At 50.6% G+C, this 17,227-nt stretch overlaps 1 protein-coding gene across 4 annotated transcripts in view; it reads right to left on the bottom strand.

Moving 5' to 3' along the window:
- Nucleotides 1-6,105: 6,105 nt before the first annotated feature.
- The window catches only part of Nos1 (nitric oxide synthase 1), a 129,339-nt gene continuing 118,217 nt past the window's right edge, over nt 6,106-17,227 (bottom strand). For 3 of the 4 annotated variants that reach the window (XM_048342877.1, XM_048342876.1, XM_048342878.1), the window contains 7 exons: nt 16,721-16,931; nt 16,098-16,188; nt 15,268-15,389; nt 13,780-13,928; nt 12,182-12,376; nt 11,028-11,146; nt 6,106-9,369 (listed from right to left, as the gene is read on the bottom strand). In XM_048342877.1, the coding sequence (XP_048198834.1) occupies nt 9,354-9,369; nt 11,028-11,146; nt 12,182-12,376; nt 13,780-13,928; nt 15,268-15,389; nt 16,098-16,188; nt 16,721-16,931 (903 nt within the window). In that variant the 3' untranslated portion in view covers nt 6,106-9,353. The remainder of the gene's footprint in view (nt 9,370-11,027; nt 11,147-12,181; nt 12,377-13,779; nt 13,929-15,267; nt 15,390-16,097; nt 16,189-16,720; nt 16,932-17,227) is intronic. The other variant, XM_048342879.1, reaches the window with a different exon arrangement.

The following is a 17,227-nucleotide window of genomic DNA, read 5'->3' as shown; positions in this document are numbered from 1 at the left end:
ATGGGAGTTAAAGACTCCTTGAAATTAAGTTTTTAAATCGACAAACGATTGTATATATATTCTCCTGTTTCCCCTGTGGACTTTCCACCAAACCTTAGGAATTTTCATTCTCCCCAAAGTACAGACGGGCAGATGGGGGTATTTGGGAGGTAAGAGGAATTGTTCAGAGCCTCTGGTCCTAGATTCAAATCCAGCCCTGCTTCATTTCTCTTGGACCATGCTTTACCCCATGGAAACAGTTTTCTTGAATGGGTTCTGTGCCAAGCAGTTTACTAGTTTTGTGATTTTTGTTTTTTAAAGAGTATTCAGTTAGGCACTGGTTGGTGGTTCACGCTTATAATCCCAGAGAATCAGGAGGCTGAGATCTGAGGATTGTGGTTCAAAGTCAGTCCAGCCAGGAAAGTCCCTGAGAATCTTATCTCCACTTAACCAACAAATAGCCAAAAGTGGAGATGTGGCTCAAGTGATGGAGCACAAGTCTTGAAGAATAATGCTAAGGAACAGTACCCAGTACCCCTGCCCCACCCCCCCCCCAGAACCTCCTCAATTCTCTTAACTCAGAACCCTCTACAATGGAGTGCAGTTGATAATTGTTTCCAAATCTATGTCCTGCTGTGAGGCAAACAGATGGTGGGGAACCCTTTGAGCCCCACCTCCCCCCACTTCTACAATCTGCAACTCAACCTTTCATCCCAAGGAATTCTCAAGGAAACATATTGCACATGACTGCACGGAAAAAAAAATATTTTTTTTCTTTTACCCAGTAACTCAAAAGTTCAGCTCTACAGAGGTAGTTTTAACTTGGCAGGACATTGATATTTTGAAATCCAAGATTCTAAATAATGTTCCACAACAGCTATGAATTCACATATAGCAGTCATATAAGGAACTCGTGATCTAAACAAAGGTAAGCTTTCTGGAAACTTATCAGATTCTGTAGGCCATCTGTCCAGGATGACAACTGGCTGGAATTTTTGGGGGAGGGGGTAAAACCTCTCTCATCTAGTTGTATGGCATAGCTCTTATCTTTACCTGTTGACCTGTGGTTCCAGCCACTTTTAAAGACTATTACATATCATCAATAGCTGCATACTATATGTAGCTATGAAAGAAAACAAATCTAAGTTCAACTTCTGCCAGTTTTGTTTAGATAACGTCACACTTGAGAAGGGCAGGATTTAAAGGGTTTTTTCCCCCCTTTGTTTTGTTTGGTCTTTTATTCCCTGTTAGGGCAAAGACTAAAGTTCAAAGCAAATTCGATGTTGCTTAAGGGAACATTGTAAAATAACAGTTCTTGGCATCATATGCCTCAAATAATAAATTTCAAACCATAGAGATTACATCTTTACTGTGTGTCCCTGTTCCAGGAGACAAATTGTCAATGGTGAAAACATCTTAAAAATGTACCAAGCTTACTGAATCTCAAACAAAACTTGAAAATTTTTGGTACCTACTCCAAAGGAAGTTATTACCCTTCTCTTGCAAACTGATACTTCATCTTATTCCCCCTCCCCCACCTCAACCCAATGGATCTTTTAGCTCTATTTCTAGAAAGAGATCTGCTCCAGCTGTGAGAGTACCTTCTCCTTGCTGGAGATCTGCGGCCGGTGGGAGGCCTTCTTCTTCTAGAATGATCTACACAGCCATGACTCCCAGAGGGAGGTGGGCCACAGTTTTAGATTTCATTTCTTGACATTCGAATATCCTTTCTTACATGCAGCTACCTAAGGTTGTCACACAGCATCAGCTGCTTCTTGAGGTGGGGGCTCAAATTCAATCAGAGCAAAGCCAGGAAGGTCTCTACCAACCCACAAATCTCAGAGAGACCCACTGTTGCCAAAAGCCTGTCATTGTTGCCCAGGTGATGTGCATAAACCTGACATGGGGAATCCAGTGGACAGGAATCAGGTGTGCATGCTCAAACCCACACATTCGTACTCACCTAACCACTCCCCTCTGTCTTAGCTTCATCTCCCACAAAACCTTGGACCCCAGCACAAGAATCCTTTATGTTTGCAAAGGCATATGTTACCGCTCCACCCACCCCACCCCTGCCCCCAAGTACCAATTTATGCCCCGTTAACAGATATGGAAGATGAGGTTTGTAAAGGTGGGGGCCACTGGTTCAAGGTCACAGGGGATGAAAACCTAGATTGGACCCTTGAAATAGGAGATAACACCAAATGTGGGTATGTGTTTTCTTCTTCCTCCTCCCCCTCCTCTCCTCCCCATCCCTCTTCCCCCTCCTTCTCTGCCTTCTCCTCATCTTCTTGCTTGTTTGCTTTCTCCTCCTCCTCCTCCTTCTTCTCTTCCTTCTTCTTCCTACTTTTCTTTTCTTTTTGCCTTGAAGGTCTGTTCAGTTCAGCCCTAGGCCCTGTGCTGACACTGGGATGAGAATAGAACCCTGAGCTGAGCTACTGAGGTAAGAGTCCCTGAGCCCCAAGAGCTTGAACTCCATGGAGGATGGCAACAACCTGTCTGTCCCCAGCTGGTACATTCAGGCACCCCCCACAACCTGGGAGTCAGGATGCCCTGAGGGATGAATTACTCTCACTGGATTGGTACTAAGCCATCTGTGGCTCTCGATTGCTCTTAAAATACCTATAATCCTAGCTACTCAAGAGACTGAGATGTGAGGATCATGGTTCCAAGCCAACCGTAGGCAAGAAAGTCCACAAGACTTCGCTCTAGTTAACCAGCAAAAAGCTGCAAATGGGGGAGCTGTGTTTCAAGTGGTAGAGTGCCAGCTTTGAACAAAAAAGCTAAGGGATTTTGGTGACTCACGCCTATAATCCTAGCTACTCAGAAGGCTGAGATCTGAGGATCATGGTTCAAAGCCAGCCATGACAGAAAAGTACCAGCAAGGGGTGGGGGAAGAGCAAGAGAGGAGAGAAGAGAGAGTACTGAAATCTGTGTCAGCAAGTTCTGAAATCTGTAACACTGTTGCAGAAGGACCATCTACACCTGAAATCTGTAACACTGTTGCAGAAGGACCAACTACACCCATCCTTGCCTTTCTCTCCCTAAGCACACATGCCCCAGATAAACAGGTCTTCCCATTCTTCCCACAACTGACTTTCTCAGGGCCAGTTCTCTTGCTGTCTGGAGTGTACTTCCTGCCAGTTCTTCCTCCTTCCAGTTGCTCCTCCTTCTCCTCTTCCAGAGTTGGGCTTAAGTCTCTGGGTATCCTCTTTGTTCCACCTTGGTACCAGATACAGCTCATCCCCAGTTTTCTTCTTTCCTTCCCCTTACTGAGGATTGAATCCAGGACCTTGTGCTTGCTAGGCAAATGCTCTACCACAGACCTTTTATTTTGTTTTATGTTTGAGATAAGAGTCTCAACCGTACAACCCAGGTTGTTCCCAAATTCACTTGATCCTCCTGAGTAGCTGGGATTACAGGAGTGCACCAACATGCCCGGTGCCAACACTTTTTAGGCTTGTAATTGTTTCCTTCAGTGGTCACTATTTATTCAATGAGTCTTTTTTCCTTTTGCTGTGAAGCCACTTCAAGCAGGACCAAGACTCCAGCAGAGTCAGCTCTGGATGCCTACTTGTTTGGCAAATCATCACAATCTGTTAATTACAAATGTTTAAACAGATGGTGGATTAAGGTGCTTTGTGAGATCAGTTTTCCCATCTGTAAGATGGGCACACTAACAATGCCTGCCTGCCTGCTGCGGCCATTGGGAAGACTGCGTAGACTTGAGTGGTGTGTGTAAAGCAGAAAAAGTGCTGGATGACACCGTGTGACTGTGGGCGTGTGGGGGCGGGGCTGGGGCAGTGCATCCAAGGCCGAATGTTACTTCCTCTCCACCACTGTGGGCTTTTGGAAAAGTCTGAGAGACCATTTGGATCCCAGCTTTGGTAACTGTGCCTTGTTGGTGTGTGTGTGTGTGTGTGCTGAGATCATGGACAAACACAACACCCCCACCCTGGCCCACTGACAGTTCCATCTGCCTCCACCAAGCTTCCAAGGCCACATCTCCTTTTGCTCAAATCCCTTGCCTTCTCTATCCCTTCAGCCACCTTTCTCCCTCCTATCCCTGGCCCTGTATGCCCTCCACCCCCCTACTATGGCCCTGACCCTGAGAAGTTGCAAATCCACTGGATGGTGCTTAATAAACAGTTTGTGGCCCATCAGCCAGGAAGCAGCCCCCACAGCTGCATCTGGCTCCTCCAGTGTCTCTCTGTGTCCTGATCAACAATGATAAAGATGCTGGGGTGGGGGTGGGGGTGGAGAACAAGTCTCTGCCAACCCAGCTATAGAAGAGCAGTTTTATTATGGAGTATTAAGAATGACATGTGTGACCTCACAGGTAATGAGCTAGTGAAAACATGGAGCACAGTCCTGTACCTACACAATGTGCTAGCTTATACATCTGCTCTCAAGATCTGTTCTCATGATGTCTGGCTCACACTTATAATCCTAGCTACTCAGGAGACTGAGATCTGAGGATCCTAGTTTGAAGCCAGCCCAGGCAGGAAAGTCTGTGAGACTCTTTATCTCCAATTAATCACTAAAAAGTGGAAAGTGGAGGTGGGGTTCAAGTGGTAGAATGCCAGCCTTGAGTGAAAAAAATTAAGGTTCAGTGCCCTGGCACGGAGCTTAAACCCCAGTACTGGCACAAAAACAAACGGAAAGAATCATGGTAATGTGTCCTCAGGTAAAGAACTTGATGGCCCTGTTTGTCCCATATTCCTCTCTACTTTAGTTGGCTTAGGCTGGGTAATTGGGTACCCACTGTACTGCCCATTGCACTGGTCTTTGCCTGCCTGGAGGGATGATGGAACTTTCCCAATCTTTGTGCCAAAGGTGGTTAGCAGTCCAGAACAAAGAGCCCAGGCTAAACTCTCAGGGTGTGAAAGGGCCAGGGCGGTGGGGACACTGTCTTCCTTATATTTGCACATCAAAGAGTTGTCTCCCAGGTCCTCAAGAAAAACAAGGCTGGGTAGAGATGAAGGCCTGAAGCTTATTGAGCCTTTATAAAGATTGGCGAAGAGCCTTGACAGAATGGTTGTAAAAAAGCATGAATTACAGCCACTTGCCACTACAAGAACTGAACCTTGAAGGCTAAGGGAAAGAAACCAGACACAAAAGGACTAACAGGGTATTGAGTCCATTATAGGAAAGGAATCTAGCAAAGGGAATTCATGGAAGCACAATGTAGAGTTGAAGTTTTTAGGCCTTTCTTCCTCCCTTCCTCCCTCCCTCCCTTTCCTTCTCCCTCCTCTCTCTCTCCCAGTGCTGAGAGGCAGGTGGAAAGACGAAGCAAGAAGGCTTTTTAAAGGACTGGCCTCTGTGGCAGCTGGTGGCTGGAGGGCCCCGGAAAAATTCAGGGCTTAATATTAAATACTTTCTAGGTGGGGCCGCCTGTGGTTCTAGAAGAGAAAGAAGCTAAAAAGTGGGAAGAAAACAGAATTCGTGTCTGTTTAGGATCCTTCATCCCACCTCATTCCACCGTATTATACCAACAGTGGACCCTTGGTGTCCAAGACACTGCCATGTGGAGAAACTGCGCATGCTCAGGATGCATGCACTGCTCATGCTCTGGGTGCATAGAGTTTAGTTGTGTAGAGTGCAATGCAAGCTCAAGATACAGAGCGCTCAGTGGCGTACTGAGTGAGCATGCTCCGGATACAAGGGGTTCCATCATGTGTCCCGCAGGCTCGGGATGCATAGCTACCAGTTATGTACCGTGCATGTTCGCGAAGCCTAGCCTGTTAAGTCCTGTGCGTGCTCTGAGAACATGGGTTTTCCCAGTCGTGTACCACGCATCCGGTGGTGCGCAGGCGCCGTGGGCATAGCGCGTAATCGTGTACTGCACATGCTCAGGATGCATGGCGTTGTCATGAAGTGCGCATGCTCGTTGTTTTTTTCCCCTCCCATAATGCCATTCAACGCCTGCTGCGGGGCGCTGCGGAGGCTCAAGGTCACCTTCAGAATTCCCTGCGCTGAGACAGTATGGCGGCCGGGGCTGTCTCTGGGATTCCCCACTGGGCTCTGGAGCCCGTGGTTCCTGCGGGCTTGTGCCATCGAGCGAAAGGGTGAGGAGTAATTCCCGAGGCGAGACAAACGACAGGAGCCGGCCTGCGTGGAGTCCGCTTTTTAATACGCTATCCATAATGCAAACAGGCATACGTAGGCTTTGTTGTTGTTGAATCCCATGGAATCAGGAGAGGAGAGCTGTACACAACAGAGCATGCGGCGAGCACAGCCTGGCCGACCTCGCGGAGGGGCTGGGGGCGGGCGCCGGTGCGCGGAGCGGGGCAGGAGCGCTGACACTGGGCAGAGGCGAGCATCACCGGGGGGTCGCATGGCGAGGGGCGTCCGAGGTGCCGACAGCGCGTGCGTGGTGAGCTGGAGCCCCCACCCCCACCCCACTCCCGTGCTGCCCACCAGTCCCGCGCGGTCACCCACCCCACCGGCCAGGCCTGCTCCATAGCCACTGCGGAGCCTAGACGGGGCCTCACAGCACAAGACCACGACGACGATGGGCAGGGCCTCGGGCCAGGCCTCCAGGCCTCCTCCCACCTAGCTCAAGGAGAACCAATGCCCAGGGCAGGGCATTAGGCATTCAAGAGCAATGACATCACGGGGGGTGGGGGGGTCTCCAGTCCTGAAAGGGAACCATGGCCACTGTCCTGTCGACCAGGAGACCTCTCTGAGTTTTTACTGGGAGAGGCTCAACTTCCTAAGATAGCCAAAGAATGATCCAGTCCCCAGAGGCTGCAGTTGAGAAGTCCTGGGACAGGGACACCCAGAGGTTAACAGCCATTGCCTAAGGGGTGGTGGTAAGCGGTGTGTTAAGGCACACTCGCTTCTGCCTGCAAGGCCACCATGGCTTTAGGAATGGATGGTTTGGGATAGGATGCCTGATTGTTTCACAACTCCTCCAGTTTATCAGAACAAAACAAACTCATAAATGCTCTGAGGCCTGTTGACTTTTGACCCCTCCCTGCAAGTATTACAGGTTGAGTGTCTCGTGGCTGAAATGCACGTGACCAGAAGTGTTTCTGATTTGGGAATTTATTTATTTTCCTTTTTTTGAAGTTGGGAAAATTTTAGGTTTCTATAACAGGGTATCTTGGGGATGTACCTTCTTGGGGGCTCTGGCACCCAACTAAAAACAACCAGCAGAGGGCAGCACTTAACTAGAACCCTAGACCAGAACTAAGCTCACCCCAATTCTCTTAACTTCTGATATGCTGCTCAACACAACCCCCTGTTTGGTTATCAGGAATCCTAAAAGAGGGAGAGGCTTGTGGCAGGAAGCGTAGGCCTATGCAGGAAAGAGGAGTCTGATGTGGAAAAAGGTATCTTTATCTGGCTATGGAGAACCAGTTCTGCAGGAAGCTGGGATCAATCCTTTGACACTGGAGTTTAATCCTGGGGAATGAGTGACATCTTAGAAACTTTGCTCAAATTCCCAGAAGATTGGAAAGAAAGCCCCCATGGGGGAGGAGAGGAGCTACTTGGGGTCAGTTTGTGTTGATCATGGCAGCTACTGGCTTTCCTCCAGGCTAGTGAGGGTCACTGTGGGATTCCAAGTGCCTTGTCTAGATCCACGAAGACTGAGCAGGAACATTTGGGATTAAAAGAAGGCAGGTACGACCGACCTTACCTTGGATGAAGCCCATATCCCAGAGCAGTGATACCAGTGGGGGCCACTAGGGAGAGGGTAGAAGAATGAGACATGCTTTGCCTTTTGACTTTAAAGGAGCCCTCGGGGCCTTTGTACCCAAATTGCAAAGTCCTTCCAAAGCTATGCAGACAGCATCTATGCACTGTAAAAAAGGAAAGGCGGCTTCCTTCTGACAAAACAAAACACAACAACAGAACTGAAGGACAGAACTGGGGACCACAAGGCCATCCCTTGAGGCTGTGGCACACGGAGGTTTCTCAGCTGCCTTTGAACAGCTCCGTGGCCCTCCCTGACTTCTAGCATTGCAGTGGGAGAGGGACCCTCCTGTGCCACTGACTCGGAGAAGAGGACCTCGGCAGGCTGAGTCCTACTTCCCACTTTACTGTGCCTATTTGTTTTGGATCAAAGTGCAAGTTATTTATCAGAATTATTTTAGCAGGTTAAGAATTTGGGAGATCAGTTTTAGAAAGCCCAAAGCCCAAGGGCTAAGCCCACCCTAAGTCCTCATATGGAATTTGTATGGTTCCTCAGGATGGCCTCTCCCTCCCTCCTGATTCCTTACAACCGTCTTTCCACGTTATGGCCAAGGGTGAAGCAGCAATCCCCATTTGAAGGAATAAAAAAGTAACGGTTGTTTTCTCCTGGCCATTGCTTCCAGGGTCCCAACTTTAAAGTTCAAGCCATTCATATTCTTTACAGTGTGATTTGGAGGAAATGGAGGGTGTCCCCTGCCCCCTTCCTCGGCAAGGTGGAAAGGTTGTGTTTGCACAGGGCTTCCACAGACAGGATGACTTGTGGGCTCCAGAGCACGGGGTGGAGATTGGCGGGGGCGGGGCTCACTGAATGTGCTCACAGCAGCTGACCGCTGCCTTGATGTGAGACTGGACAGGGAGTTTGCCTATCCACTGCCCAAGGTCCATTTCCCAGTGAGCGCTCTTCTGGCTGGTGTGGGAAGCTAAATGCATGGAGAAATGTCCCTTTTAGTTCTCATATCTCCTTCCGTAGCCCTTGGCCTGGCCTTTTTTTTTTTTTTTTTTTTTTAAACCAGGACAATCAAGGAGCTCCATTATAGTCATGAAGGCTGAATGAACACCGTGTAGGAAGGAGTGTGTTTGTGCGATGGTGGGTCCTCAGCAGGGGACTTGATCTACAATTGACACAGTTGCACACAGAGATGTCAGAGGGAGACCCAGGCCTATCACACACGCACACACACACACACACACACACACACACGAGCAAAACAGCATTGTAGAAAAGGATCAAGGGGCCTTGAGCAGCTGAGGGACTGGCTCAGGGGGTTTCTGAGGTTCAGTGCCTGGAGCCTTGTTCTCAAGGTACTCTGGAGGACAGACCTTAACAGGAGTGACAGCCGGCCGTAACCCAATGGATTCATGCACCCGCGCTCTGCCTTTGGCAGTGAAGGGCAGGGAGGACACGATTTTGTCAGAGCCACTGCAGAATATAAAGGCATTGCATCGCAGCGGGAAACACAAGGAGACCCAGGAGGGTGGACGACACCACTGATGGGTGAGGACCAGAGGAGGACCAGGACACAGCGGAGGATGAGAGGCAGAGCAGGGCCCTCGAGGCAGGGTCCCATGACAAGGGTTCAGCCACGTGTGTCTGTGCTGAGGAACCTGTGGCCGCCTAGGCTGGAGCACTTGGGGATGGCCACCCTACCAGCCATCTGGGCGGAGAGATCCAGTTAGGAGCTGAAAACTCTGTCAGAGGAAAAGGAGGAAGGAGTTAGTGCTGTGACTGCTGAGGTGTTCTACTTCCTTCAGAAATCTTAAAGGCCTAGGTAGGGGTGGGTGTGGAGGCTCATGACTGTAACCCCTGCACTGGGCAGGCAGAGGCAGGAGGATCTCAAGTTCCAGGCCAGCCTGGCCTACAGTGTAAGACATTGTCTCAAAAAAAAAAAAAAAAAAAAAAAGAACTAGAAACCTGGGGAAAACCATCGCTGTGGGCTCCCAGGCTTCTTTTTTGTTTCTTCTGTAGCCTTAGTGCGTTGGATGAGACTTGGCACACAGAAGAGGCTCCTCTTTAATGCATGGATAGGTGGACAAATGAATGTCTGGGCGGCCATAGTCAATATTTAGCTCAAAAAGTCCCTTCCCTCCAGGTAGCCATAACTCCATGCTAGGAGTGGCTTGGATGGATGAAGAAGTGAAGGAACGAAGGGATGAGTGGAAAAATTGATAGAGGAATAGATGGCTGGGTGAATGAAGGCATGAAAAAACAGATGGACAGATGTATGTATATATGAATGAATGAAGGGATTGGTGAGTAAATGAAGATAAATGATGGGCAGATGTATAGATGGATGGATGAGGGAATGGGTGAATGAATGAATGGATGGTCTGATGGAAGTATTTATGGATAGATGGATGGATAATTGGAAGGACAGATGGGAGGATGGATGGATGGATGGAGGATGAATCCTCACCAACACAGCTGCAAGCATGGGTTCTGGAAAGAAGCTTTTGACAATAAGTCAAGGAAGGTGTGATCCACAAACAAGGATTAAGCCAGTAGACCCAAGTCTGCATTGTGATAGTTGTGTTGCCTTAAGGCAGAAACACTAAGGATAATGAGTATTAAGAAAGGTGTGCTTTGTGCTGCGAGAAGAGATGGCTGAGCTCCTATCTGCCTCAGGAGCATAGCGGATTTGGGGGAAGGGAAAACTGTACATGCGGATGGCAATCATGAGACAGGCTCCTTGCTAGTCTCCTGGCACTTCAGGCTGTACCTAGTGATTTCTGGAGGCTGAGTGCAATTGTCAAAATCCTGTCCATTGTCATCGGCAGCCCTAAGGGAGTTCCAGCAATGTGGAGGGTGAGGGAGTGGGCTTGAAGGATGGAGTGCTGGTAGAACACAGCTTCCTGGAGGTGAAAAGCTCCTCCGTTCACTAGGGGGCGTCCAAGATGGGTATAGGAATCCAAAGGACAGGTTCCTCTGTTCTGGGGTGTGTGGGGGTGGGGTGAGGGGGGAGAGTTCAAGGTCCCCTGAAGCCTCGTTAACATGCTGACCACCTTGCCCCACCTTCCAGGTTTCTGATCTAGTATATCTGGAGAGACTGAGAACTCACATATTTTTCTTTCCTTCTTCCTTCCCACCTTTTTTTTTTGAGACATATTATTACTATATGTCTCAGATGCACCTCAAATGCCCCAGGCCGGCCTCCAACTCCTGACCCTCCTGTCTCCACCTCCCCAGTGTAAGGATTACAAGCCTGCAGGCAGCAGGGCACCCCATGAGAATGTGCACTTTTGACTCCATCAAAGGGCCCCCCCCCATGGTACCGGAAAGTCAGGCAGCTGACGCCTGGGACTGGAAGACAGGGCTGTGCCCTCCCTCCCCTGTGGACGCTGGCACTTACTCATCCGTGTCTTTTTTGCTCTCTTCAATGAAGGCAATGGACTCAGATCTAAGGCGATTGGTCACTTCATACGTTCGCAGGGTGACTCCAAAAATGTCCTCGTGATACCGGTTGTCATCCTGGGGGGAGAAACAGCCAGGGGGTAGAGCTCAGACGCCACTCAAGGGCTTGGAGGGGTCACACACGCCATACCGGGAATGGAATGCCCCTAAAGAAAATGGGCTGTGAAGAAATGAGGCTGAGCCCCGTTTCCTTTAGTCATCACTGCTTATGTAGTGCAGTATGGGGGCGGTGCGGTGTTGGGTGCTGAGATTGGCTCTGGAGGTCAGTGAGGTCTGAGACTCAGTATATATATTCTTCTTGGGGCAGTTGCTCCCACAGTTAGGCTGGACTGCCATAGTTAACAGCCATCTAAGGGCCTTCCCTCCAGGTACTCAGCCTGGGAAGCTAAGCATGGGTTGTTCAGATTCCATTTGCCTCTCTTAGACCTGTCTTTTGCTGGTAGTAAGGTCAAACTTGGGGCCTCAAGCTTCCTAGACAGGTGCCTTACCATCTGAGCTATGTCCTAGCCCTTTTTGCTTTAGTTTTGTTTTGTTTTTTAACAGAGTCTCACATTAATTCTGGGCTGGGCTTGGACAAGCCTTCCTCCTATTTATACTTCCTACATATCTTGGATGACAAGCGCCAGCCACTACACTCAGCTCTCTTGGTTAGGAGAGGGTCTCACTAACTTTGTGCCTGAGCTGGCCTTGAACCATGATCCTCCTGATCTCTGCTTCTTGAGTAGCTGGGATGACAGGTATGAGTTACTGCCTCAGGCCTGGACAGATCTTTTTGTGCAGCACCCAGCCTATACAACTGCACAGGGCAGTGCTACAGCTTGATTCTAAGGAGCAGGAAAAGTTGGGTTAGAATGGTTTCCGACACGTTAATTTTCATACACTGTAGCCTACAACCATTTCCACAATATGCACCTGCAGACCCAGCCATCCTGTCTTCTCTTACCCCTGGGTTGGGGAGCAGGTTTATAGCTCGAATCCCCAGCCACAGTGCAGAAAGCGGAGTCGGGATATTACCATGGTCCCTTAACTGGTAACCCAGGGAGGGTGAGGAAGAGGAGACGGAGCGGAGTGAGAAGCTGGTCCATCACTCACCCTCAGCCGGCTGATAAACACGCCAGCGTCCTCCTCCGAGAGCTTCCCCTGCTGGGCCATGATGCGTTGGATGGCTTTGAGGACGTCGGCGGCCATGGTGACATCCCCACAGACGTAAATGTGGCCCCCTTGCTCCTTCAGGGCTCGGTACACGGGTTCCGCCAGGTGTTCCTGTAGTACATCCTGCACATACTTCTGCAGGGGCAGAGGACAGGTAAGAGGGGGCTGGGCCTTGGGATACTCCCCCCAGCAGGCACTGCATGTCCGGGGGGCTGGAGCTAAGGTGGAGGGTTACATAGCCTGACTCCAGGACTCCATAGACTGTCTCCAGCTCCTAAGTAGCTGGGATTATAGGCGTGCACCTCCACACCTGGCCTCAGGTGGCTTGTCCCAGAAACGGTCCTCAAGTGGGGCGATCCTGTACATAAGTGCTAGCTTCTGTTAGCCAGCCACTCTCCAGCGCCTTTGATCGTCACCATCCTCAGAGTCCTGGCCCCTTTTGTGGGACCCTTGGGCCTCCCCAAGATCCAACAGAACCATGCTCAGTTCTGTGGCTTGCATACATTACTCACAGGAAACTGCCCCTTACATGCTACTAAATATTTTTTGAGAGACATCTCTTTTTCCTGTTGTTTTTATTAATTGACTTAATTTATTTATTGTTTATGTGGTACTGAGGAATCAAACCCAGGGCCTCATGCATGCAAGGTAAGCACTCTACCACTAAGCCACATTCCTAGCCCAAGAAGTCTCTATTTTTAACTTTGCAGTTGTGGTGGTGGTGGTGGTATTGGGGATTGAACCCAGGTCCTCCCATGTGCTAGGCAAACACCTCCTGCTGCGAAGAAAGCTGTGCACTATTATACCCAGCTTTATTTTTTTTTGTGTGTGTGTGTATGTGTGTGGTGGTGCTGGAGTTTGAACTCAGGGGCCTGGAGCCTGTCCTGGATTTCAGCCTCCTAAGTATCTAGGATAACAGGTATGAGCCACTAGTAGTACCTAGCTTAAACTCTGTGTGTGTGTGCTGGGCACTGTCCTCAGGCCTGGGCACTGTCCCTGAGCTTTTTCACTTGAGTTGCAATTTCACTTATAGCTTTTTCTTATGGGGGGAAGGGGATAATTAATTGAAGATAAAAAGTCTCACAGGCTTTCCTGCCCGGGCTGGCTTTGAACAGTGATCCTCAGATCTCAGCCTCCTGAGTAGGTAGAATTACAGGCATGAATCACCGACGCCTGGTTTAAACATTTTTTATCATAATAAAATACACTTAAGATACAATTTCATATTTCTACCACTTTAAAGTGCGCATTCAGGGGCAGTAAAGATATCCATAATGTTGTGCAACCATTGCTATTACCCAGGGTTCCGGAACTGTCCTGTCTTTCCTAGTGAAACTCTATGGCCACTAGGCAGTCACCCTTCCATTTCCACCTTCCTCTGGCCCCTGGGCAAACACCAGGTGGCCTGGATCTGTCTCTTGTGGAAGCCTGTAGTGTGGCTGTTACTATTGACAACAGGTATCCCTGTCTGTGGGCCCTCTGGGCTGTAGTGTGGCTTGCGTGTGTGCTGGGCACGCGTGTGCAGGTGGCGGGCGTACCTTTGGTTTGTCGGGCTCCCGGGAGTAGGCGGTATAGAGCTCTCTGAAGACGCCCTTGCTCTTGGCTTGCAGCGTCTCCTCCCTGTAGATGTGATCGATCTGGGACTGGCGACACCCGAAGACCAGGACCATGGGGCAGGGGCTCAGTCCTGGGGAGTGGAAGACTCTGGTCACCAGCGGCTGAGGGGTGGTGATGGTGGGAAAGATGCAGGATTGGGGGCCAGGACATCAGGGCGTGGTGTGCAGATGGGTGCGCACAGACATGGGGCAGGATGGTGTGGATACCCTGCATATGCGAGCACACATATGCACATGTGTACATGCATTGAAGGGAGAAAGGTAAGTGCACCCAGGCTTTTGGCCAGCCTCTCCTTCCTGTATGTCAGTATTTGCCTCTGTGCTCAGACTACTGGACAGCCCCCATCATTGGGCTGGGCCGAGAGCCCAGACTGTGAACCAAACTGCCTGGGTTTGGACCCTGCAGTGTGTGGTGATGAGATCTTACTTCACTTTGTAAACCTAATGTTCCATGGATGCAGAATGGAAACAGACATTTCTTAGTGCTCACAGGCATTGGTTCCAAGACCCAATTTCGTATGGGTACCAAAATCTGTTCCTAAATAGGGTGGTGTGTGTGTGTGTGTGTGTGTGTGTGTGTGTGTGTGTGTGTGAGAGAGAGAGAGAGAGAGAGAGAGAGAGAGAGAGAAAGACAGAGAGAAAGACAGAGAGAAAGACAGAGAACTAGCATTTGAACTCAGAGCCTAGGCACTGTCCCTGAGCTTTTTCGACTCAAGGCTATTGCTCTACCACTTAAGAAACAGCCCTACTTCTGGCTTTTTGTTGGCTCACTAGAGATGAGAGTATCCTTTCCTGTCAGGACTCTCCTGGCTGGGCTGACTTCAAATTCTGATCCTCGGATCTCAGCCTCCTGAGTAGCTAGGATTCCAGGTGTGAGCCACCAGTGCTTGGCTCTGAATACTTTTGACTTTCATTTGCATGAATCACTGACTAAGACCTGCAGACTGGACATCAGTCAAGGTGCCAGCATTTCCCTGCGAGACCCCTGGTGAGGATGGCACCTGGCAAGCACGTTCCCCAGGCTGCTATCTTTCTTCTAGTTATTCTTTTGGTCGTCTCCATACCCCAGCACCTAGCACAATGTCACTCACTTAGAAGGTGCCTAACAAATGCTGTGTGGCAAGTGCCACTGTGGTGGGTCTCTCTCCTCCCAAGGCTGCACTGCCGGACCTCTTCTGGCAGGTCACAGTCCACGTGACCACTCTAGCAACGTAGCTACAAGGTAAGGACTAAAGTAGACCCCTGCAGACCCCAGTAACAGAGCTATTGGGTCTCCCATTGACAAAGAGGGGTGTAGGCCCCTAGGACAGGCTGTGTGGAATGTGGAAGGCGTGTTCCTCACTGGGAGACCCAGGCTGAGGCTGCACCCTCATTCTTTGGGGGAGCCCCGTGGCCACTGGCTCTACCCACCTTTGTGTTGGATGTCGAACTGTCGTTGCTGCCAGAAGCTTCGGAAAGGGGCGATGCCGGTGCCCGGACCCACCAGGATGCAGGGGACCTGAGGGTTCCGGGGCAGGTGGAAGCTGGGGGCGCTGGTCAAGAAAGAGAGAGTCAAAGCCTTGCTGAGCTCCCAGTAGTGGAACCTGAGGCGGCCACGTGGCCATCTTGGGGAGAGCGAGTGAGACTTACAGCCCTTCTGGGGGTCACATGTCCCAGTCCAGGGCAGGAGTGCTGGAGTTTGAACTTAGGGTTTCATGCTTGCTAGTTCAGGTGCTCTACAACGTGAGCCACAGCCCCTCTTTTTGCTTTTTCACATAGGTACCTGCTTTTACCCAGGTTGGCCTGGACTGTGAGCCTCCTGTCTCTACCTCCTGAGTCGCTGGGGTCACAGGTGTGCCTCACTTCTCGGTTGAGATGAAGTCTTTCTAATTGGGGGGGGGGGGACTGGGCTGACCTTGAACCTCATTTTACCACATTTCTACCTTCTGAGTAGCTGGGATTACAGGTATGAGCTTCCACCCCAGCCCTGCCATGGAGCAGATGACATATCGTTCCTGAAATCTTCCTAGCCTTGACCCGACTTGGCCTGTAGGACTTGCTTAGCGGGCTCTGTTGCTCTGTACTCTCGTTCTGTTTCCCTAGCAACCTGGAGTGATGCAGGACACTGGAATCCATCCCACGGTCCTTTCCCTCAAACACTTCGGGCTGGACCACCTACTCCAACTCTGACAACAAGCAGAACCGAGACGTCTGTGTGTGTTGCCCCTTTGTTTTTCTTCCCCCATCTGACTCTTACTCACCCTCTCACAAAGCAAGGGACCACTTCATCAGCAGGAATCCGGTTGAGCCAGGAGGAGCACACGCCGTGGTGAATTGGTCCTTCTCCATCTACTGTTAAGAGGCAGGTGGTTAGGCTCACACTGCTGTCCCCATCCTGGCTGTCCCCACCCCGCCAGGGCAGAACACTAGCTCAGAGGCCACCACAGGGACTTCCTGGCCTGGACCCTTTTTCTGAAGGAGTGGGCCATGGCGGTGCACCTCTGGGTGCTGTGGGGGTACAGATGGGTTACATTCTGTGCTTGTCCACTCCAGGGCCTCCTTGAGGGGCTCTGAGTCCCTCGCCAGGGTCCTGTGCCAGCTCCTCCAGGTTCTGTGCACCTCCACTGCTTGCACAAGGAGAGGAGGGGCGCTTGGCTGGGACAGACCCGCGCGGGGATTGGGGGGACAGTGAGGAGGCTTGTCCTCGGTGCTTCCTTGGGGCCCATAGAGGGGGAATGAGCCAAAGGGGAAGAGTTGAGGCTCCCCAATACACATCTTGCCTCTTGCCTAATTCTGCCCCGGGCACAGTCTGTTTACAGTCTCTCCTCCCTCTTGGGGTCACGGGTGAGGCTGTATTGTAGAGGACCAGGGTGCCAGTGCCCACCTCGGGTGTGGTAGTTGACGATGGCCACGGTGAGGTGCACCTCGTCGGGGTACATGTCGGGGGAGGAGCTGATGGAGTAGTAGCGTGGCTGGAGCAGGGACAGCTGCGTGAGCAGCAGAGTGGCTGGCATCTGCACCGATGGGAACTCCTCCAGCACCTCCACCATGGTGGGGTTCTTCCCCCACTTCCACTCCTCATACTCCTGCAGCCCCTGCAAGAGAGGACACAGGGCAGCTTTGGTGTGGTTCTCAAATGTTCCAAGGAGAGGGGATGAGCTTGAAGTGCTCCCAAGATCACTGGGCTGGGCATTGACTGCTCACTCCTGTGTAATCCTGTGCGTTAAGGAGGCAGAGATCTGGAGGATGGAGGTTCAAAGCCAGTCCAGGCAGAAAAGTCTGCCAGATTCCACCTCTAAAAAGAATCAGCAGAAGCCAGACTGGAGGTATGACACAAGTGGTATAGTGCTAGTTGAGCAAGTATGAGGCCCTGAGTTCAAACCCCTGTACC

The sequence above is a fragment of the Perognathus longimembris genome, chromosome 3 (assembly GCF_023159225.1).
Source record: "Perognathus longimembris pacificus isolate PPM17 chromosome 3, ASM2315922v1, whole genome shotgun sequence".
NCBI classification, from domain to species: domain Eukaryota; kingdom Metazoa; phylum Chordata; class Mammalia; order Rodentia; family Heteromyidae; genus Perognathus; species Perognathus longimembris.
This window is presented reverse-complemented; position numbering and strand designations above follow the sequence as displayed.